General features: G+C 45.7%; 3 protein-coding genes across 3 annotated transcripts; all 3 read right to left on the bottom strand.

The window, feature by feature from the left end:
• Nucleotides 1-2,811: 2,811 nt before the first annotated feature.
• Nucleotides 2,812-6,468, bottom strand: LOC138352660 (probable DNA repair protein RAD50). Its single transcript, XM_069305231.1, has 3 exons — nucleotides 5,589-6,468; nucleotides 4,896-5,315; nucleotides 2,812-3,008 (listed from the first exon to the last, which is right to left on the bottom strand). The coding sequence occupies exons 1-3, from the start codon at nucleotides 6,466-6,468 to the stop codon at nucleotides 2,812-2,814; spliced, it is 1,497 nt and encodes a 498-aa protein (XP_069161332.1).
• Nucleotides 6,469-6,585: 117 nt separating this feature from the next.
• Nucleotides 6,586-8,178, bottom strand: LOC138352659 (axoneme-associated protein mst101(1)-like). Its single transcript, XM_069305230.1, has 3 exons — nucleotides 7,846-8,178; nucleotides 7,216-7,749; nucleotides 6,586-7,119 (listed from the first exon to the last, which is right to left on the bottom strand). Exons 1-3 carry the CDS (start codon nucleotides 8,176-8,178, stop codon nucleotides 6,586-6,588), a joined length of 1,401 nt encoding a protein of 466 aa, XP_069161331.1.
• Nucleotides 8,179-8,273: 95 nt separating this feature from the next.
• On the bottom strand, nucleotides 8,274-17,667 carry LOC138352658 (uncharacterized). Its single transcript, XM_069305229.1, has 3 exons — nucleotides 17,561-17,667; nucleotides 17,062-17,293; nucleotides 8,274-8,522 (listed from the first exon to the last, which is right to left on the bottom strand). Exons 1-3 carry the CDS (start codon nucleotides 17,665-17,667, stop codon nucleotides 8,274-8,276), a joined length of 588 nt encoding a protein of 195 aa, XP_069161330.1.
• Between the last annotated feature and the right edge of the window lie 5,389 nt (nucleotides 17,668-23,056).

Below are 23,056 nucleotides of genomic sequence, written 5' to 3'. Positions count from 1 at the left end.
GGGAAGGTGGTTCCTAGGTCACCTTTCATTAACACAAAATAAAGAACGAGTAACGTAACTCTGAATAAGATGCACTAATTGGTAGGCTCGTGGGGAAATGAATCAATATATTATACCAAACACAAACGCATAGGCCTGGTTTGGTATGCACCCCCCCCCCCTCAAATTACCAAAAACTTACAAACAAGCAAAATTTCTCCCTTGATCGAATTCTTGGCGAATCAGATACTATTGATATCGTTCCTCTTATGAGTTACTGTTCTTGTATTGACATCCTTGGTGATATTTAGTGCCCTCTGATTATTCTGCACATTCGATGGTGCTACATAGCCTTCCTGGTTTAGTGCCTTCTTTTGATAATTACTTCCTTACTTGCCAACATTCCTGCATGAGGAGTTTGCCCTTAATTAAGATGAGGCTGATCAACCGCAAAGGGTCAAATGGTTTGCTGACAAAGGATAATAATTTCTTCATGGTTAAATCAGTTATCAGTCTCCACTGATTTAATGTTTATCTCATCAGAGGAGGTGTCCCATTCTAAACTAAGGACTTGCAGAGTGTGAGGTACTTTGTAACCCGGAAATTCAGCTTCTATTAACTGATGTAGTTGCTTATTGTTGGAGGCCATGACTGGATATTGGTCCCTAACAATTCTCGATTCGCCTCATGATATATTTAAATTAATTTTGTTTCATCACTGGGAGTTCCCTGGAAATTGTCATATAGATTATTGCTAATCTCGGGCTTGTGAAGACTATTAGATTTCTTCAAATGCATATCCAATGTTGCTTGAAGTAAAAATGGAGAAAATGTAGCTCCAAATAAAACTAAAGTAAACATATAGGTAACGGTTTCACTATGTGGATTATTAGGATCCTTTATCCAGAGGAACTTTGTGATATTTCGGTCTTTCTCTTGAAGACCTACTCTAAGGAAAGCCTTGCTTATATTGGCAGTGTAGACATAGGCTCCTAGACGAAACCGTAACAGCACATCATTGAGTCTTTGTATCAGACTCGGTCCAGTTTTCAGGCATTCGTTCAGTGAGACACTATTTGCTTTTCCCTTGGCACTACAGTTGAATGTGATCCTAATGTGTCTAGTAATTGAATCATTCAACACGGCATTGTGAGGTAAGTAATGTCCCTCCTAAGAGTTATCATTCTCGACGATTTCAGTGAAATTGTTGTCAAATTGCTGTTGTATTAAGTCGTGATACAGTAGTATTTTACCAGGTTGCTAATTCAATCGAGCCACCTGAGATTGCCATGAAATGGTTTACAGGTAGTTGCTGATGATTTAATTTCCAATGTCAATCTAACCCAGTACTGATACTCTTTATAGATGACTGAATCTAGATATTGTTGATGAGTCCAGGTATCATCTGGACTGGGTTATTCAGGGACGATACCTAAGGTGTCTAGATCCCATAATTTATATACAAGAGGATCGGAGGTATCCTCAGTCATGTCTCTAAACTGGAGTGGTGACTGTTCCAAGCCTAGTCACGCAACCATTATTGAATTAACTTGTTGACTGTTTACTGAATCGGATATATTTGGATGTAACACTGGTCCAGTGAGCAATTTGCCCCTGTTAGTAAAAGGTTCATTCCCTGTTGCTTGGTGCATCCAGTAATAAAATTATAGTAATAGTCTGCACCTAAGAGTACACCGATATCGGAGAGGTGATCAGACTTGAATTTATGATCAGCCAACTTAACTCCTTTACTTCTAAGAAGCTTTGCTGTGTTCCTTAGACCATAGACATACAGGTCAGATGGGATTTTGTATACTACAATAGCCTGCACTGGGTGGGTATAGCCTCCTAGGCATACTAGAACTCTCACGACTTTATAATCTTGAGGTCCTGTGTTTGTTAAAAACCCTGAGATGTCCAATTGTTGCTAGTGAACAATTATCCATTGTTTATATAACCGGACCTAAGTGTCAGTAGTTTAAAACACATGAACGTAAATAGTATGTTCAATCTCACTTGACACAAGGGTTTAAGTTTCAATTTGTCAGCTACCTGCTGGGTAATAAATGCTTTCCGTGGCCCTTGGTCAAAGAGACCATATGTAGTGATCTTAGACTTCTTATTTGTTAGCAGCAGCTGAGCTGTAGGTAACGTTGCATCATTATCTGATTTAGTAGCAAGTACATTGACCTCGTGATGTACCTTGTAGTACTGTACAGTGGTACAAGTATTCTGTTCCATTTGGGGTTTTGGTGACCTCGGTCGCAATTCCCCACACAGTACTGAATGGTGCTGGCCCTTATGGCCTTCTTACACACGTGTAATACAGTTATACAGGTATTAGGATCATGTGGTCTCAAGCATCTGGTGCATCTGGGTATGATTGACACTGATAGATCAGATGTTCTTCTTGACAGAACAAATAGCTTCTTCATCCTGTAGTCGTAGATGTCAAAGCTTTGGGTGATTCATTGACTTCAGGTTTGGAGGGACTTACTGAATACGTACATACATTACCGCTCTTCCATCTGGGAGTGGAGGTAGTTGATTTAGATTTATGTTTGTTGGACATAATTGGTGTATTCCTTAATTTCATTGATTAATCAGTGATTGACTGATTAGGTTCAGATTTTATTTTATCATGAGCCTACGGCCTGTTGACAGTAATTCTCAGTCCCTCGAAAATCTGGTCAAGGGAAAGGACCTCTGTTTTGTAATGGGAGCAGATTTCTGCTAAGATATTTCAAGGAAGTTTCCTTTGAAAGAGCAGTTTCAGTGACCATTCTGAAGCTGGCACATTTACCATTGTACCGAATGCTTTCACAAGGGACTCTACTTCCAACTAAACTCTTGAAGGGAGTCGGGTCGACTGCTAGGTGGACTTATATCCACTAATTGATAGTAAAGATTAGCTACACTTATTTCCTTGTTGCAGTAATTAACTTCCAACAGGTGTATAGCTATATCATAATTATTGTCCTCAAGAGACAAATTAGCTATAACCTTCTTTAGCTTCCCCTTTGAGGAGACTTTGAAGGTAAGAGAATTTAGTTCCTTTTGTTATGGATGCCTTGGAATGTATATGGGCATCAAAGGATGTCCAAAAAGTGTCCCAATTCCCTTCATCCAGTCCAGCCAAGGGGGGCAAATCTAAAGGAGGTAAACGTGCCTCTGTATGAGCTGTACTGGGTTGAGGTACTGTTAGGTTAGGTGTTACTTTATGTGTATTTATTAAATCAAGTAGACGATTAAACTTTTCTTGGGTCTCATCCTCATACTGAGATGTTTCTGCTATGATATGGTCTATTTCATCAGGATCAGTGTCACTATTGTTCAACACTACGATCGCTGATCGGGGGTAACGGTAGTGTGACAGGTGAACGAATTAAATATCTTATTATCCGTGTAAATGTGTTCTTATTGACCCTCCTTTGATAATCTGCTAGTGAATCTGTCTGGGAACTTAGGTCTTTATCTAAGTACACCTGGAGATACTTGGAGATACTTGGAGATATTCGGAGATATTATTCTCCACGGAACACCGTGGAACTTCATACCTTTAATAACTGCGTTACGGTGCCCAAGAAGATGATAAGGAGAGTAGGGTATCACAAGGTCTGCTGGACAGGTACGATCAAGGAAGGTTAGACAGACAGACTGGTCGGACTGACTGCTTACTGTCCAGGAGGTTTGTGGAGGTGGTTGTGGATGTTGGATGGTAGGAACGGTCGCTAGTTTGTGGATAATGATACAGCTGGTAGATACTGGTTGGTCATGCGAGAGATGGAGGTAGTTGTGAAGGTAGGAGAGGGTGCGGGTGTGTGACGGAGAGTGTGTACTTGGCTTGGATTACACTCCGCTCGGACGGAGAAGGGTGGTCTATGGGGAAAGATATATGGAAAAGTGATACGGAACAGATGCATCGGAAACAAGGAGGAGGAGGACGCCGGGTAAACGTGGCACATAATTTATGCACTTATATGCACCAAATATGCACGTAACCTAACGAAATTTGGCGCTAATTGATCTTTTGGAAAGTATTCATCTATGTAAACTAACACTTTACTACTACTGCTTCAACAACTGATAGAGTAAAACAAAAATATATACTGGAATTTTTTTTGGTGTAAACAAGAAATTAACGAAAAACGTATGACAATGAATGAAAGACGACGTCAGTGATAACAAAACAGAACTATAATTTCTGGTGTGGGCACACGGTTTGTGTTGGAAGCTAGCAGTGAGCATCGTGGTAGCTGTAAAAGGTGCAGGTAGCGAAGATGGTGGTGCCGCCATGGTAGTGTTGAGAGGAATGGTGGTAGGGCACCGAGGGTGTTAGATGATGGTTGGCGTTGGTGGAGATGGGGCGACGGTGTTAGTAGAGAGATGTTGTAGATACTGTGAGTGGAGGTGTTGTTGGTAGATGAGGATGTGAAAAAAGTAGATAGTGGTAGATGGGGGGATATGGTTGGAAATGAGGGTGGTAGTGGAGAAAAATGGTAAGTGCTTGGATGGGGAGCCGGCCGGCCGAGCGGACAGCACGCTGGACTTGTGATCCTGTGGTCCTGGGTTCGATCCCAGGCGCCGGCGAGAAACAATGGGCAGAGTTTCTTTCACCCTATGCCCCTGTTATCTAGCAGTAAAATAGGTACCTGGGTGTTAGTCAGCTGTCACGGGCTGCTTCCTGGGGGTTGAGGCCTGGTCGTGGACCGGGCCGCGTGGACACTAAAAGCCCCAAAATCATCTCAAGATAACCTCAAGATGGGTGAGCTGATAGTGCGTTGAAAGGAAAGGAGGAAAGAAAGGCTGAGAAGTGCTGGTAGAAGATATTGGTTAACAGGGGAGTACTGGTAGACAGCGATGGTGGTTGAAAGCACACACGCTAAAAACGTGAGAATAACTCTCTGCACTTATACCTCCCTTTACAAAGTTTAAGTCTATGCGATTTGCACACTTCTTGATGATGTCTACAGCATTTGCACATTTCTTCTTGATGATGCCAACAGTATTTGCCCACTTCTTCTTCTTCTTGATGATTTCTACAGCATTTCCATCCTTCTTCTTGATGACGTCTACAGTATTTACACACTTCTTCTTGATGATGTCAACAGCATTTACACACTCCTTCTTGATGAAGTCTACAGCATTGGCACACTTCTTCTTGATGATGTCTACAGCATTTGCACCCTTCTTCTTGATGATGTCTACATCATTTATATACTTCTTCTTGATGATGTCTAAATCATTTATACACTTCGTCTTGATGATGGCTACAGCATTTGCACCCTTCTTCTTGATGATGTCTACATCATTTACACACTTCTTCTTGATGATGTCTACAACATTTACACACTTCTTCTTGATGATGTCTACATCATTTACACACTTCTTCTTGATGATGGCTACAGCATTTGCACACTTCTTGATGATGTCTACAGCATTTGCACCCTTCTTCTTGATGATGTCTACATCATTTATACACTTCGTCTTGATGATGTCTACAGCATTTACACACTTCTTGATGATGTCTACATCTTTTACACACTTCTTCTTGATGATGGCTAAAGCATTTACACACTTCTTCTTGATGATGTCTACATCATTTGCACACTTCTTCTTGATGATGTCTACATCATATACACACTTCTTCTTGATGGGGTCCACAGCATCTGCACACTTCTTCTTGATGATGGATGCATCATTTACACACTTATTCTTTATGATGTCAACAGCATTTGCACACTTCTTCTTCTTCTTCTTGATGATGTCTACAGCATTTACACTTTTCTTCTTGATGATGTCTACATCATTTACACACTTCATCTTAATGATGTGAACAGCATTTGAACCCTTCTTCTTGATGATGTCAACAGCATTTGCACACTTCTTCTTGATGATGTCTACAACATTTGCACACTTCTTCTTGATGATGTTTACAGCATTTGCAAACTTCTTCTTGATGATGTCTACAGCATTTGCACCCTTCTTCTTGATGATGTCTACAGCATTTGCAAACTTCTTTTTGATGACGTCTACAGCATTTGCAAACTTTTTCTTGATGATGTTTACAGCATTTGCACACTTCTTCTTGATGATGGTTACATCATTTACACACTTCTTCTTGATGATGTCTACATCATTTACACACTTCTTCTTGATGATGTCTACAGCATTTGCACCCTTTTTCTTGATGATGTCTACAGCATTTGCACCCTTGTTCATGATGATGGTTACATCATTTACACACTTCTTCTTGATGATGTGTACAGCATTTACACACTTTTTCTTGATGATGTCTACAGCATTTGTACATTTCTTCTTGATGAAGTCTACAACATTTACACACTTCTTCTTGATGATGTCAACAACATTTACACACTTCTTCCTGATGATGTCTACAGCACTTACACACCTCTTCTTGATGATGGCTACAGCATTTGCGCACTTCTTCTTGATGATGTCTACAGCATTCATACACTTCATCTTCATGATGTCTACAGCATTTACACACTTCTTCTTGATGATGGCTACAGCATTTGCACACTTCTTCTTGATGATGTCTACATCATTTACACACTTCTTCTTGATGATGTCTACATCATTTACTCACTTCTTCCTGATGATGGTTACAGCATTTGCATAGTTCTTCTTGATGATGTCTACATCATTTACACACTTCTTCTTGATGATGGCTACAGCATTTGCACCCTTCTTGATTATGTCTACAGCATTTGCACATTTCTTCTTGATGATGTCTACAGCATTTACACACTTCTTCTTGATGATGTCTACATCATTTACACACTTCTTGATGATGTCTACAGCATTTGCACACTTCTTCTTGATGATGTCTACATCTTTTACACATTTCTTCTTGACTATGGCTACAGCATTTACACACATCTTCTTGATGATGTCTACATCATTTGCACACTTCTTCTTGATGATGTCTACAGCACTTGCACACTTCTTCTTGATGATGGGTACATCATTTACATACTTCTCCTTGATGATCTCTACATCATTTACACAGTTCTTCTTCTCGATGATGTCTACATCATTTACACATTTCTTCTTTATGATGTCAACAACAATTGCACACTTCTTCTTCTTCTTGATGATGTCTATAGCTTTTGCGCCCTACTTCTTGATGATGTCTACATCATTTACACACTTCTTCTTGATGATGTCTACAGCATTTACATATTTCTTCTTGATGATGTCTACATCATTTACACACTTCTTCTTGATGATGGCTACAGCATTTGCACACTTCTTCTTGATGATGTCTACAGCATTTGCACCCTTCTTCTTCATGATGTCTACTTCATTTATCCACTTCGTCTTGATGATGTCTACAGCATTTACACACTTCTTCTTGATGATGTCTACATCTTTTACACACTTCTTCTTGATGATGGCTACAGCATTTAAACACTTCTTCTTGATGATGTCTACATTTGCACACTTCTTTTTGATGATGCCTGCAGCATTTGCACACTTGTTCTTGATGATGGCTACATCATTTACACACTTCTTGATGATGTCTACAGCATTTGCACACATCTTCTTGATGATGTCTACAGCATTTGCACACATCTTCTTAATGAAGGGTACATGATTTACACACTTCTTCTTGATGATGTCTACATCATTTACACAGTTCTTCTTCTCGATGATGTCTGCATCATTTACACATTTCTTCTTTATGATGTCAACAACAATTGCACACTTCTTCTTCTTCTTGATGATGTCTACAGCTTTTGCGCCCTACTTCTTGATGATGTCTACATCATTTACACACTTCTTCTTGATGATGTCTACAGCATTTACATATTTCTTCTTGATGATGTCTACATCATTTACACACTTCTTCTTGATGATGGCTACAGCATTTACACACTTCTTCTTGATGATGTCTACAGCATTTGCACCCTTCTTCTTCATGATGTCTACTTCAGTTATCCACTTCGTCTTGATGATGTCTACAGCATTTACACACTTCTTCTTGATGATGTCTACATCTTTTACACACTTCTTCTTGATGATGGCTACAGCATTTAAACACTTCTTCTTGATGATGTCTACATCATTTGCACACTTCTTTTTGATGATGCCTGCAGCATTTGCACACTTCTTCTTGATGATGGCTACATCATTTACACACTTCTTGATGATGTCTACAGCATTTGCACACATCTTCTTGATGAAGGGTACATGATTTACACACTTCTTCTTGATGATGTCTACATCATTTACACAGTTCTTCTTCTTCTTGATGATGTCTACATCATTTACACACACTTCTTATTTATGATGTCAACAGCATTTGCACACTTCTTCTTCTTTTTGATGATGTCTACAGCATTTACACTTTTCTTCTTGATGATTTCTACATCATTTACACACTTCTTCTTAATGATGTGAACAGCATTTGAACACTTCTTCTTGATGAAGTCTACAGCATTTGCACCCTTCTTGTTGATGATGTCTACATCATTTGCACTCTTCTTCTTGATGATGTCAACAGCATTTGCACACTTCTACTTGATGATATCTACAGCATTTGCACACTTCTTCTTGATGTCTACAGCATTTGCAAACTTCTTCTTGATGATGTCAACCCAGCAAACACAAATCATCTAGAAAACGTTTGTCTATCTCTTCCCATACGCGTGGGAATGATTTGCATTGAGAATGGTGCAGGAGAGCCTTTGAGAAACTTTTAATCAAAAAAACACAAAGGTTTTATAATAAATTTTTTTTCTCAACTTTTTTGTTCCTAATGTATTACAAATAGTTTTTACATGTTTAAATATAAAATTTATGGTGTTTTTTTGTAAAATTCATTAATAAATTGTGAATGATATATATTGGCTGAGTGAAACGTTCAAAATACATTTTGTTACAATATGATCAGAAAAAAGTAGTTTTCCAAATTTTCTAAAAATCGCTCTTTTTAACACAATTTGACTCCTTATGCATTCCACTAAACACTAATATCATGTTTAAATATATAATTTATGTATTATTCCCAAAGATAATTTATATAAATTATAAAAGTTGCTGGAAAGTGGTGTGGAAGAATCTGAAAACGTTTTGTTGTCTTATATTGGCGTGTTCTTATTAACTAGAGTGAGTAAGAGTGAGCGAGAGTGGGTAAGAGTGACTGAAGGTGAGTGAGAGTGCCAGAGAGTGTGTAAGTGTGAGTAAGAGTGAGTGAGAGTGCCAGAGAGTGTGTAAGTGTGAGTAAGAGTGAGTATAAGTAAGAGTGACTGAGAGTGAGTAAGGGTGACAGAATGAGCAAGAGTGAGAGTAAAAGTGATTGAGAGTAAGGGTGAGTATGAGAGTAAGAGTGATTGAGAGTTAGAGTGAGAGTAAGTGTGATTGAGAGTTAGTGAGAGTAAGAGTGATTGAGAGTAAGAGTGATTGAGAGTAAGAGTGATTGGGAGTAAGAGTGATTGGGAGTAGGAGTAAGAGTGAGAGTAGGAGTAAGAACGAGAATAAGAGTGATTGATAGTAAGAGTAAGAATGAGAGTAAGAGTGATTGAGAGTAAGAGTGATTGAGAGTAAGAGTGATTGGGAGTAAGAGTGATTGGGAGTAGGAGTAAGAATGAGAGTAAGAGTGATTGAGAGTAAGAGTGATTGAGAGTAAGAGTGATTGAGAGTAAGAGTGATTGAGAGTAAGAGTGATTGGGAGTAAGAGTGATTGGGAGTACGAGTGATTGGGAGTAAGAGTAAGAGTAAGAATGAGAATAAGAGTGATTGAGAGTAAGAGTGATTGGGAGTAAGAGTAAGAGTAAGAGTAAGAATGAGAGTAGGAGTGATTGGGAGTAGGAGTGATTGGGAGTAGGAGTGATTGAGAGTAAGAGTAATTGAGAGTAAGAGTATGAGAGTAAGAGTGAGAGAGTGAGTATGAATGGGTAAGGGTGACTGAGAGTGAGTAAGAGTGACAGAGTAAGAGTGATAGAGAGTAAGAGAGACAGAGAGTAAGAGTGACAGAGAGTAAGAGTGACAGAGAGTAAGAGTGACAGAGAGTAAGAGTGACAGAGTAAGAGTGACAGAGAGTAAGAGTGACAGAGTAAGAGTGAGTATGAGAGTGAGTAAGGATGACTGAGAGTAAGAGTGAGTAATAGTGCATAAGAGTGATTGAGAGTTAGAGTGAGAGTAAGAGTGATTGAGAGTTAGTGAGAGTAAGAGTGATTGAGAGTTAGTGAGAGTAAGAGTGATTGAGAGTAAGAGTGATTGAGAGTAGGAGTGATTGAGAGTAAGAGTGATTGAGAGTAAGAGTGATTGGGAGTAGGAGTGATTGAGAGTAAGAGTGATTGGGAGTAAGAGTGATTGAGAGTAAGAGTGATTGAGAGTAAGAGTGATTGAGAGTAAGAGTGATTGAGAGTAAGAGTGATTGGAAGTAAGAGTGATTGGGAGTAGGAGTAAGAATGAGAATAAGAGTGATTGAGAGTAAGAGTGAGTAAGAGTAAGAATGAGAGTAAGAGTGATTGAGAGTAAGAGTGATTGAGAGTAAGAGTGATTGAGAGTAAGAGTGATTGGGAGTAAGAGTGATTGGGAGTAGGAGTAAGAGTAAGAATGAGAATAAGAGTGATTGAGAGTAAGAGTGATTGGGAGTAAGAGTAAGAGTAAGAATGAGAGTAGGAGTGATTGAGAGTAGGAGTGATTGGGAGTAGGAGTGATTGGGAGTAGGAGTGATTGGGAGTAAGAGTAATTGAGAGTAAGAGTAATTGAGAGTAAGAGTATGAGAGTAAGAGTGAGAGAGTGAGTATGAATGGGTAAGGGTGACTGAGAGTGAGTAAGAATGACAGAGTAAGAGTGACAGAGAGTAAGAGTGACAGAGAGTAAGAGTGACAGAGAGTAAGAGTGACAGAGTAAGAGTGACAGAGTAAGAGTGACAGAGAGTAAGAGTGACAGAGAGTAAGAGTGACAGAGAGTAAGAGTGACAGAGAGTAAGAGTGACAGAGTAAGAGTGAGTATGAGAGTGAGTAAGGATGACTGAGAGTAAGAGTGAGTAATAGTGCGTAAGAGTGATTGAGAGTTAGAGTGAGAGTAAGAGTGATTGAGAGTTAGTGAGAGTAAGAGTGATTGAGAGTAAGAGTGATTGAGAGTAAGAGTGATTGAGAGTAAGAGTGATTGGGAGTATGTAAGAGTGATTGAGAGTAAGAGTGATTGGGAGTAAGAGTGATTGGGAGTAGGAGTAAGAATGAGAATAAGAGTGATTGAGAGTAAGAGTGAGTAAGAGTAAGAATGAGAGTAAGAGTGATTGAGAGTAAGAGTGATTGAGAGTAAGAGTGATTGAGAAAAAGAGTGATTGGGAGTAAGAGTGATTGGGAGTAAGAGTAAGAGTGAGAGTAAGAGTAAGAATGAGAATAAGAGTGATTGAGAGTAGGAGTGATTGGGAGTAGGAGTGATTGGGAGTAAGAGTGATTGAGAGTAAGAGTAATTGAGAGTAAGAGTATGAGAGTAAGAGTGAGAGAGTGAGTATGAATGGGTAAGGGTGACTGAGAGTGAGTAAGAATGACAGAGAGTAAGAGTGACAGAGAGTAAGAGTGACAGAGAGTAAGAGTGACAGAGAGTAAGAGTGACAGAGAGTAAGAGTGACAGAGTAAGAGTGACAGAGTAAGAGTGACAGAGAGTAAGAGTGACAGAGAGTAAGAGTGACAGAGAGTAAGAGTGACAGAGAGTAAGAGTGACAGAGAGTAAGAGTGACAGAGAGTAAGAGTGACAGAGTAAGAGTGAGTATGAGAGTGAGTAAGGATGACTGAGAGTAAGAGTGAGTAATAGTGCGTAAGAGTGATTGAGAGTTAGAGTGAGAGTAAGAGTGATTGAGAGTTAGTGAGAGTAAGAGTGATTGAGAGTAAGAGTGATTGAGAGTAAGAGTGATTGAGAGTAAGAGTGATTGAGAGTAAGAGTGATTGGGAGTAAGAGTGATTGAGAGTAAGAGTGATTGGGAGTAAGAGTGATTGGGAGTAGGAGTAAGAATGAGAATAAGAGTGATTGAGAGTAAGAGTGAGTAAGAGTAAGAATGAGAGTAAGAGTGATTGAGAGTAGGAGTGATTGAGAGTAAGAGTGATTGAGAAAAAGAGTGATTGGGAGTAAGAGTGATTGGGAGTAAGCGTAAGAGTGAGAGTAAGAGTAAGAATGAGAATAAGAGTGATTGAGAGTAGGAGTGATTGGGAGTAGGAGTGATTGGGAGTAAGAGTGATTGAGAGTAAGTGTAATTGAGAGTAAGAGTATGAGAGTAAGAGTGAGAGAGTGAGTATGAATGGGTAAGGGTGACTGAGAGTGAGTAAGAATGACAGAGAGTAAGAGTGACAGAGAGTAAGAGTGACAGAGAGTAAGAGTGACAGAGAGTAAGAGTGACAGAGAGTAAGAGTGACAGAGTAAGAGTGACAGAGTAAGAGTGACAGAGAGTAAGAGTGACAGAGAGTAAGAGTGACAGAGAGTAAGATTGACAGAGAGTAAGAGTGACAGGGAGTAAGAGTGACAGAGTAAGAGTGACAGAGTAAGAGTGAGTATGAGAGTGAGTAAGGATGACTGAGAGTAAGAGTGAGTAATAGTGCGTAAGAGTGATTGAGAGTAAGAGTGAGTAATAGTGTGTAAGAGTGATTGAGAGTAAGAGTAATAGTGCATAAGAGTGTTTGAGAGTGAGTGATTATGAGAGAGTTAAGAGTGTGAGGTGTGAGAGGGTAGCAGGCCAGCAAAGCAGGATGTGTGGTCACAGATAGGCCTAGGCCTAGGCCTCGTGATCTCTAATGTTGGTTTTTATATATATGTGCGATTTTTTGTCCTGTTTCAAATTATAATTATTTAGCAGGAATGTAATAAGATATTGCACAGTATTAATGTGACAATAATATATGCATTATTTCCTTGATAATCAAACTTGTTGTTCAAAGATAATATAAAATCTTTGAAGGAAACATTTTGAGAGCGCAAGCTGGCAACACTGTTCTGGTGGTGAGAGAGACATGGTTAGTTGTGCTCAGACCTTCAGTGGTGAAGGGTGTGTCCCAGCTGGCCGCCACCAGCCGCCACCCACCGCCACCCGCCACCCACCACCAGCCGCCACCCGCCACCACCCACCACCCACCACCCACCACCAGCCGCCACCTGCCACCACCCACCACCAGCCGCCACCCGCCACCCACCACCACCCACCACCAGCCGCCTCCCGCCACCACCCACCGCCACCCACCACCACCACCCACCACCCGCCGCCACCACCCACCGCCACCACCCACCACCAGCCGCCACCTGCCACCAGCCACTGCCACCCACCACCGCCACCCGCCGCCACCACCCACCACCACCAGCCGCCGCCGCCAACACCACCCACCACCGCCGCCACCACCCATCACCGCCGCCACCACCACCACCCACCACCACCAGCCACCGCCACCCACCACCACCCACCACCACCACCGCCGCCACCACCCATCACCGCCGCCGCCACCACCACCCACCACCACCGCCGCCACCACCACCCACCACCACCGCCGCCACCACCCATCACCGCCGCCACCACCCACCACAGCCGCCGCCGCCACCACCACCACCCACCACCACCGCCGCCACCACCCATCACCGCCGCCGCCGCCACCACCCACCACAGCCGCCGCCGCCACCACCACCACCCACCACAGCCGCCGCCGACACCACCGCCACCACCCACCACAGCCGCCACCACAACCCACCACCGCCGCCACCACCACCCACCACCACCACCACCCACCACCGCCGCCACCACCAGCCGCCACAAGCCGCCACCGCCCGCCACCGCCCGCCACCAGCCGCCATCACCACCACCACCACCACCAGCCGCCATCACGGCCCCAGCCGCCACCAGCTGCCACCACCACCAGCCGCCACCACCGCCCGCCATCAGCCGCCACCGCCCGTTGCCACAGTCGCCACCGCCAGCCGCCACCACCAGCCGCCATCACCGCCACCACCAGCCGCCATCAGCTGCCACTGCCACCAGCCGTCACCACCAGCCGCCACCAGCTGCCACCGCCCGCCACCAGCCGCCACCACCAGCCGCCACCACCGCCACCACCTGCCACCAGCCGCCACCACCGCCCGCTATCAGCCGTCACCGCCCGTTGCCACAGTCGCCACCGCAAGCCGCCACTGCCAGCCGCCACCAGCCCCCACCACCGCCGATCGCCACCACCCACCACAGCCGCCACCACCCACCACCGCCAGCCGCCACCACCCACCACCACCACCACCCACCACAGCCGCCACCACTCATCACAGCCGCCGCCGCCCGCCACCGCCCGCCACCGCCCGCCTCCACCGCCAGACACAGCCGCCAGTGTCCGCCACCGCCCGCCACCACCGCCAGACACAGCCGCCAGTGTCCGCCACCGCCGCCACTGTCCGCCACCGCCGCCACTGTCCGCCACCGCCGCCACTGTCCGCCACTGTCCGCCACCGCCACCACTGTCCGCCACCGCCACCACTGTCCGCCACCGCCACCACTGTCCGCCCACCGCAACCACTGTCCGCCCGCCGCCACCACTGTCCGCCTGCCGCCACCTCTGTCCGCCCGCCGCCACCACTGTCCGCCCGCCGCCACCACTGTCCGCCCGCCGCCACCACTGTCCGCCCGCCGCCGCCACTGTCCGCCCGCCGCCGCCACTGTCCGCCCGCCGCCGCCACTGTCCGCCCGCCTCCACTGTCCACCACAGCCGCCACGGTCCGCCCGCCGGCACTATCCGCCACAGCCGCCACCGCCGCCACTGTCCGCCATCGCCGCCACTGTCCGCCACCGCCGCCACTGTCCGCCACCGCCGCCACTGTCCGCCACCGCCGCCACTGTCCGCCACTGTCCGCCACCGCCACCACTGTCCGCCACCGCCACCACTGTCCGCCCACCACCACCACTGTCCGCCCGCCGCCACCACTGTCCACCTGCCGCCACCACTGTCCACCCGCCACCACTACTGTCCGCCCGCCGCCACCACTGTCCGCCCGCCGCCACCACTGTCCGCCCGCCGCCGCCACTGTCCGCCCGCCGCCGCCACTGTCCGCCCGCCGCCGCCACTGTCCGCCCGCCGCCACTGTCCACCACCGCCGCCACAGCCGCCACGGTCCGCCCGCCGCCACTATCCGCCACAGCCGCCACTATCCGCCACCGCCGCCACTGTCCGCCCGCCGCCACTGTCCGCCCGCCGCCACTATCCGCCACCGCCGCCACTCTCCGCCCTCCGCCACTATCCGCCACCGCTGCCACTGTCCGCCCGCTGCCACTGTCCGCCCGCCGCCACTATCCGCCACCGCCGCCACTGTCCGCCCGCCGCCACTATCCGCCACCGCCGCCACTGTCCGCCACCGCCGCCACTGTCCGCCCGCCACCACTGTCCGCCCGCCGCCGCCCTGTCCGCCCGCCGCCACTGTCCGCCCGCCGCCACTATCCGCCACCGCCGCCACTGTCCGCCCGCCGCCACTATCCGCCACCGCCGCCACTGTCCGCCCGCCGCCACTGTCCGCCCGCCGCCACTGTCCGCCCGCCGCCACTGTCCGCCCGCTGCCACTGTCCGCCCGCTGCCACTGTCCGCCACCGCCACCGCTACCACTGTCTGCTACCGCCACCACTGTCTGCCACCGCCACCACTGTCCGCCCGCCGCCACCACTGTCCGCCCGCCGCCACCACTGTCCGCCCGCCGCCACCACTGTCCGCCCGCTGCCACCACTGTCCGCCCGCCGCCACCACTGTCCGCCCGCCGCCACCACTGTCCGCCCGTCGCCGCCACTGTTCGCCCGCCGCCGCCACTGTCCGCCCGCCGCCGCCACTGTCCGCCCGCCGCCGCCACTGTCCGCCCGCCGCCACTGTCCACCACCGCCGCCACAGCCGCCACGGTCCGCCTGCCGCCACTATCCACCACAGCCGCCAATATCCGCCACCGCTGCCACTGTCCGCCCGCCGCCACTGTCCGCCCGCCGCCACTATCCGCCACCGCCGCCACTGTCCGCCCGCCGCCACTATACGCCACCGCCGCCACTGTCCGCCCGCCGCCACAACTGTCCGCCCGCCGCCACCACTGTCCGCCCGCTGCCACCACTGTCCGCCCGCCGCCACCACTGTCCGCCCGCCGCCACCACTGTCCGCCCGTCGCCGCCACTGTTCGCCCGCCGCCGCCACTGTCCGCCCGCCGCCGCCACTGTCCGCCCGCCGCCGCCACTGTCCGCCCGCCGCCACTGTCCACCACCGCCGCCACAGCCGCCACGGTCCGCCCGCCGCCACTATCCACCACAGCCGCCACTATCCGCCACCGCTGCCACTGTCCGCCCGCCGCCACTGTCCGCCCGCCGCCACTATCCGCCACCGCCGCCACTGTCCGCCCGCCGCCACTATACGCCACCGCCGCCACTGTCCGCCCGCCGCCACTGTCCGCCCGCCGCCACTGTCTGCCCGCCGCCGCCACTGTCCGCCCGCCGCCACTATCCGCCACTGTCCGCCACAGCCGCCACTCTCCGCCGTACAGCCTCCCCTCTCTCCGTTAGTAAATAATTATAATTGTTAGTAAATAATAAGGAAATATAAATTATTTGATTTTTTTTTACCCTTAAATTGGTTTTAATATTTAAATTGAAAATAATAATATAATATAAAATATAATAAAAATAATATAATATAAAATATAATTTAATTTCAAGAAATTTAACTTTAAACACAAAGATGTGAAAAGGGTTCAGATTATAGGCTCAAACCTTTCATAAGAGATTCATATTGGTATATGAATGGATTATGAATGACTCATGTTAGGAGTGTAAAGTTGCCACAACATCTCAAATTAGTGTTAGATACGTAGGTTTTGGTTATAAGTTTTGGAAACCTATTTAAGTCCACACACAATATCGTATCTGATACGATAAAACAAACGTTTCCAATACTTTCAAATACTTTCCAGATATGTTGTGGCAACCTAAAATTGTTTGCTGGGAACAGCATTTGCAGCCTTCTTCTTGATGATGGGTACATCATTTACACACTTCTTCTTGATGATGTCTACATCATTTCCACAGTTCTTCTTCTTCTTGATGATGTCTACATCATTTACACACTTCTTCTTTATGATGTCTACAGCATTTACACTTTTCTTCTTGATGATGTCTACATTATTTGCACACTTCTTCTTAATGATGTGAACAGCATATGAACACTTCTTCTTGATGAAGTCTACAGCATTTGCACCCTTCTCGTTGATGATGTCTACATTATTTGCACCCTTCTTCTTGATGATGTCTACAGCATTTGCAAACTTTTTCTTGATGTATACAGCTGTGGGTCGCCTGACAGCTGAGTGAACAGCGCTTCAGATTTGTATTGCTGAGGTTCCGGGTTTGATCCCCAGTGGAGGCAGTGACAAATGAGCAGAGTTTCTTTCACCCTGATGCCTCTGTTACCTAGCAGTACATAGGTACCTGGGAGTCAGACAGCTGCTTCGGGCTGCTGCTTCCTGGGGGTGTGTAACAAAAAGGAAGCCTGCTCGAGGACTGGGCCACGGGGACGCTAAGCCCCGAAATCATCTCAAGATATAACCTCAAGCATTTGCACACTTCTTCTTAATGATGTCTACATCATTTGCACACTTTTTCTTGATAATATCAACAACATTTCCACACTTGTTCTTGATGATGTCTACAGCATTTGCACACTTCCTCATGATGATGTCTACAGCATTTGATTTTTTTTCTTAAAGTAGATAAAATCTACTGGAAATGTTTATAATATAGTCTATGCACTAAAAAGCACAACATGATATTAACTGTATGCACTTAAGACTCCTTTACATGTTTCAGTCTATGGGAAATATTTCTGAAAAGTCTATGTACTAAAAACTACAACATGACATTAACTCTACGGAATGTGCACATATCTTCTCGATGAAGTCTATGGCACACTTCTTTACGAACATCATAAAACCAAGGCTACACAATTTGCCCAATTCTTCTCAATAAAGTCTGGGCCAATTGCTGCTAATTAAAAACCTTTATTACATTTCGGTCTATGCCATTTACACTGCACTGTCTGAATCCCAGACACTCCATTAAGGCAATTACCCTGCAACTCCATTAAGGTGTACGGCAATCACTCAAATCTTCATAAAACTCAACAAAGGCTATTGGGATTTGCCTGCCATTCCCAAAATGAAAAGGTCACTCAACGGCTTCTTTTCCCCTACTGTAACTTACCTTACAGAGGCCGATGATGAGCAAGAGACACGTGAGCATTCCCACCAGAGAGAGACACAGCATCACCATACCCAGGTACCCGATCACTGCAAACAAAAAATACCCCATTATTACTCCGCTACCTCGATCCCTAGTACATAGTTCATACCTGGGGAATGTCTGGGAACCCTTCAGGTAGTGTTGATATGATATGCATAGTCACGTGGTACTTATAAGTACCAGATGACCAGCAGGTACTTGCAGAATTTGGTAATACATGGATTACCTGACTAGTTAGTGTACCAATAATGCATGGTGAGCATCTAGGACCTGTATGTAACTAGTAGTTAATACATGGAACCATATATACTTAGGTGCTACTTTGTACTTAAAGTAACTAGTTGCCAATTTATTAATTGGTATATGCAATACCTGTTTACTCTGCTATCTGGGATACCTCGTTATAGCCTGGTATCAGGAATTCCTGTTAGTTATATCTAGTAACTGCAAGCTGTTTAGTATTTAGTAGTTGTTTAGTATCTGCATATCTGACTCTCTATCTAGTACCAAGAGTTTTTAACATCTGGTACCTGTAATACCTGTTACAGGTACCAGATGTTAAAATATTTTTAAGATACAGAGCCATTTTCTTTAGACAGCATAAATCTGGTGCATAAGATATACAGAACTGCCTAGTAAAACCTTGTTGCTATTTGATATAATTAGTCATCATACCTGGTACCTAGTTGATATCCTTGAACATCCACTATGTACTTAAGGGATCTAGTTGAACTTGGAATACCCGTTTGTATATATTCCCGTGTATCCATCAAGCTCAGTGGCTGTCCTTACCAGTTAACTCTGTACTCATCTCAACATACACAAGGTCACCTTCAGTGTATTTCTTAACAGACACAAGGTCACTTACCATCTAGTTTTAAACATACACAAGGTCACCCACAGTGTATTTCTTAACATACACAAGGTGACTTACCGTGTATTTCTAAACATACACAAGGTGACTTACCGTGTATTTCTAAACATACACAAGGCCACCTACAGTGTATATCTTAACATACACAAGGACACCTACAGTGTATATGTTCACATTCACAAGGTCACCTACAGTGTATATGTTAACATACACAAGGTCACCTACAGTATAAATCTTAACATACACAAGGTCACCTTAAGTCTATTTCTTAACATACACAAGGTCATCAACAGTGTATATCTTAACATACACAAGGTGACTTACCGTGTATTTCTAAACATACACAAGGCCACCTACAGTGTATATCTTATTAACATACACAAGGTCACCTACAGTGTATATGTTCACATTCACAAGGTCACCTACAGTGTATATCTTAACATACACATGTTCACCTATAGTGTATATCTTAACATACACAAGGTCACCTACAGTATATATCCTAACATTCACATGGTCACCTATAGTATTCACCTAGTTGAATTCACCTAGTTGTGCTTGCGGGGGTTGAGCTCTGCTCTTTCGGCCCGCCTCTCAACTGTCAATCAACTGTTACTAATTACAAACTATTTTATTTTATTTTATTTTATTTTTTCCCACATTCCCCCCCCCCCCCCACACGCACACACACACACACACATACACACACCCACACCTTAAGTCGTGTCGTGCCAGCCGTCGAGGGAGGGTCGCGCTCTACGATAACCGCCAATATTTTTGGGTTAATTAAGGCTACAATGACAGATCGCAGATCTAGGGATATCACAAAGTGTATAACCGCCGCGAATAGGAAAGGAAAATACAGTGCTATCACTAGAACTTTGTGTTAAACAGTGAATTAACCAGACAGGCTATGTGGGGAGGGTCACAAAGCTTTGTTTACATATTGGGTCCAGTGATCAGTGGAATCAGTAATTTGGTGAACTGTAACACAACGGACACAACGATACAGTGACTGACTCCAGAGCTTTGTGTTAGATAAAGAAGAACCACCATCATCAAACTACGGGAACTTAGTGAATCACCACGTGGGAGGCCCACCATCGTCACCCAGCATCGTCCTTACTCACCTGGTTGTGCGAGTGGGAGGCTGACTGGTTGGTACCCCTCTCTAGTCAATTATTCAGGTGTACAGAGTGAGTAAAATATTATCAAATTCTTGTTCAGTATATCATATATTTAAAATCTCAAAGTGGCTCATTTTGGGTAGAGGTTGACATGTACGGGACCCTCGTAACACACGCACGCACACACGCACGCATGCACGCACAAACACATGCACAGACGCACATGTACGTATGCCTGAGCACATGCACGCGCACACAAAAACACACACACACACACACACACACACACACACTCACACACACACGCACGCACACACACACAAACGTTTAGTCAGGCTAGAAAGGATTAACACCTTTTGTGGAAAGGGGATATAAGACCTCACTTATACTCCACCCCCCTCTCACTAACCATATACACTCCCCTCCTCTCCCACTCCCCACTCTCTTTCTCTCTCCTACTTTCTCAATCTCCCTCCTCCTCCTTATCTATCCTCTACTTTATCTACCCTGGTGTCCAGTTCACCCATCCCCTCAACTTGCCACGCCTCCCAAGACCTCCCAAGACTTCCCCTCCCCCTCCACCTATACACAAACGCCCCCTGCACTTACACACCCCTTGCCTGACCACACACACACACACACACACACACACACACACACACACACACACACACACATATAGATATAGAGGAAGCAGAGAGTTACGGTGAGGGGTGAGACCTCCGATTGGCGTGAAGTCACCAGTGGAGTCACACAGGGCTCTGTACTCGGTCCTATCTTGTTTCTGATATATGTAAATGATTAAAACAGAAGAGGACTGTTTGAGGCTTCAAGAACACCTAGACAAGCTGAAGGAATGGTCGAACAAATGGTTGTTAGAGTTTAACCCAACCAAATGTAATGTAATGAAGATAGGTGTAGGGACCAGGAGGCCAGATACAAGGTATCATCTGGGAGAGGAAATTCTTCAGGAGTCAGAGAAGGAAAAAGACTTGGGGGTTGATATCACGCCAGACCTGTCTCCTGCAGCACATATCAAGCGGATAACATCAGCGGCATATGCCAGGCTGGCCAACATACGAACGGCATTCAGAAACTTGTGTAAAGAATCATTCAGAACTTTGTATACCACATATGTCAGGCCAATCCTGGTGTATGCAGCCCCAGCATGGAGTCCATATCTAGTCAAGGATCAGACTAAACTGGAAAAGGTTCAAAGGTTTGCCACCAGACTAGTACCCGAGCTGAGAGGTATGAGCTACGAGGAGAGACTACGGGAATTAAACCTCACTTCGCTGGAAGACAGAAGAGTTAGGGGGGACATGATCATCACATTCAAGATTCTGAAGGGAATTGATAGGGTAGATAAAGACAGTCTATTTAACACAAGGGGAACACGCACAAGGGGACACAGGTGGAAACTGAGTGCCCAAATGAGCCACAGAGATATTAGAAAGAACTTGTTTAGTGTCAGAGTGGTTGACAAATGGAATGCATTAGGAAGCAATGTGGTGGAGGCTGACTCCATACACAGTTTCAAGTGTAGATATGATAGAGCCCGATAGGCTCAGGAACCTGTACACCTGTTGATTCACGGTTGAGAGGCGGAACCAAAGAGCCAGAGCTCAACCCCCGCAAGCACAACTAGGTGAGTATACACACACACACACACACACGCACACAAAGGTATGTACTAAAGGTATGCCAAAGGTATGCTACTAGACTAGTCCCAGAACTAAGAGGCATGAGTTATGAGGAAAGGCTGCAGGAAATGCACCTTACGACACTGGAAGAAAGAAGAGTAAGGGGGGAAATGATCATAACCTACAAAATCCTCAGGGGAATCGACCGGGTAAACAAGGATGAACTATTCAACACTGGAGGGACGCGAACAAGGGGACACAGGTGGAAGCTGAGTACCCAAATGAGCCACAGAGACATTAGAAAGAACTTTTTCAGTGTCAGAGTAGTTAGTAAATGGAATGCACTAGAAAGTGATGTGGTGGAGGCTGACTCCATACACAGTTTCAAATGCAGATATTATAGAGCCCAGTAGGCTCAGGAATCTGTACACCAGTTGATTGACGGTTGAGAGGCGGGACCAAAGAGCCAAAGCTCAACCCCCACAAGCACAATTAGGTGAGTACACACACACACACATACCGAAAGGGAAATTATGAGGGGAGGAGAAGTTTCCTAAGGGATATACCATGGGACACAGAACTCAGAGCTAAGTCGGTACAAGACATGAAGGACTGTGTCACCCAAAAGTGTCAGGAGGCAGTAAACAGGTTTATCCCGGCCCAAAGGGAAAAATCCGAGAAGCAAAAGAAGAATCCTTGGTTTAACAGGGCATATATGGAAGCAAAGGTACTGAACAAAAGGGCGTGGAGGAACATCCGAAATAACAGGACACCAGTAAGCAGAGAGAGATACCAGAGAACCAGGAATGAGTATGTTAGTGTGAGAAGGGAAGCAGAGAAAAATTATGAAAATAATATAGCAAGCAAAGCCAAGACCGGCTTTGGGACAGGTACCAAATCTGCACAGTAAAATAACAACGTACTGGAGTGAACGACATAGAAGAAAATGCAGAATAGATCCAGTGAAGAGCAGAGGTGCCATGGGCACAATCAGAGAACACTGTATGAACATCAGAGGTCCACGGTTGTGCAACATCCTACCAGCGAGCATCAGAAATATTACAGGAAAAACCGTGGACATCTTCAAGAGGAAACTAGAATGTTTCCTTCAAGGAGTGCCGGACCAACTGGGCTGTGGTGGGTATGTGGGCCTGCGGGTCGCTCCAAGCAACAGCCT

This window comes from Procambarus clarkii, chromosome 54 (genome assembly GCF_040958095.1).
Source record: "Procambarus clarkii isolate CNS0578487 chromosome 54, FALCON_Pclarkii_2.0, whole genome shotgun sequence".
NCBI classification, from domain to species: domain Eukaryota; kingdom Metazoa; phylum Arthropoda; class Malacostraca; order Decapoda; family Cambaridae; genus Procambarus; species Procambarus clarkii.
This window is presented reverse-complemented; position numbering and strand designations above follow the sequence as displayed.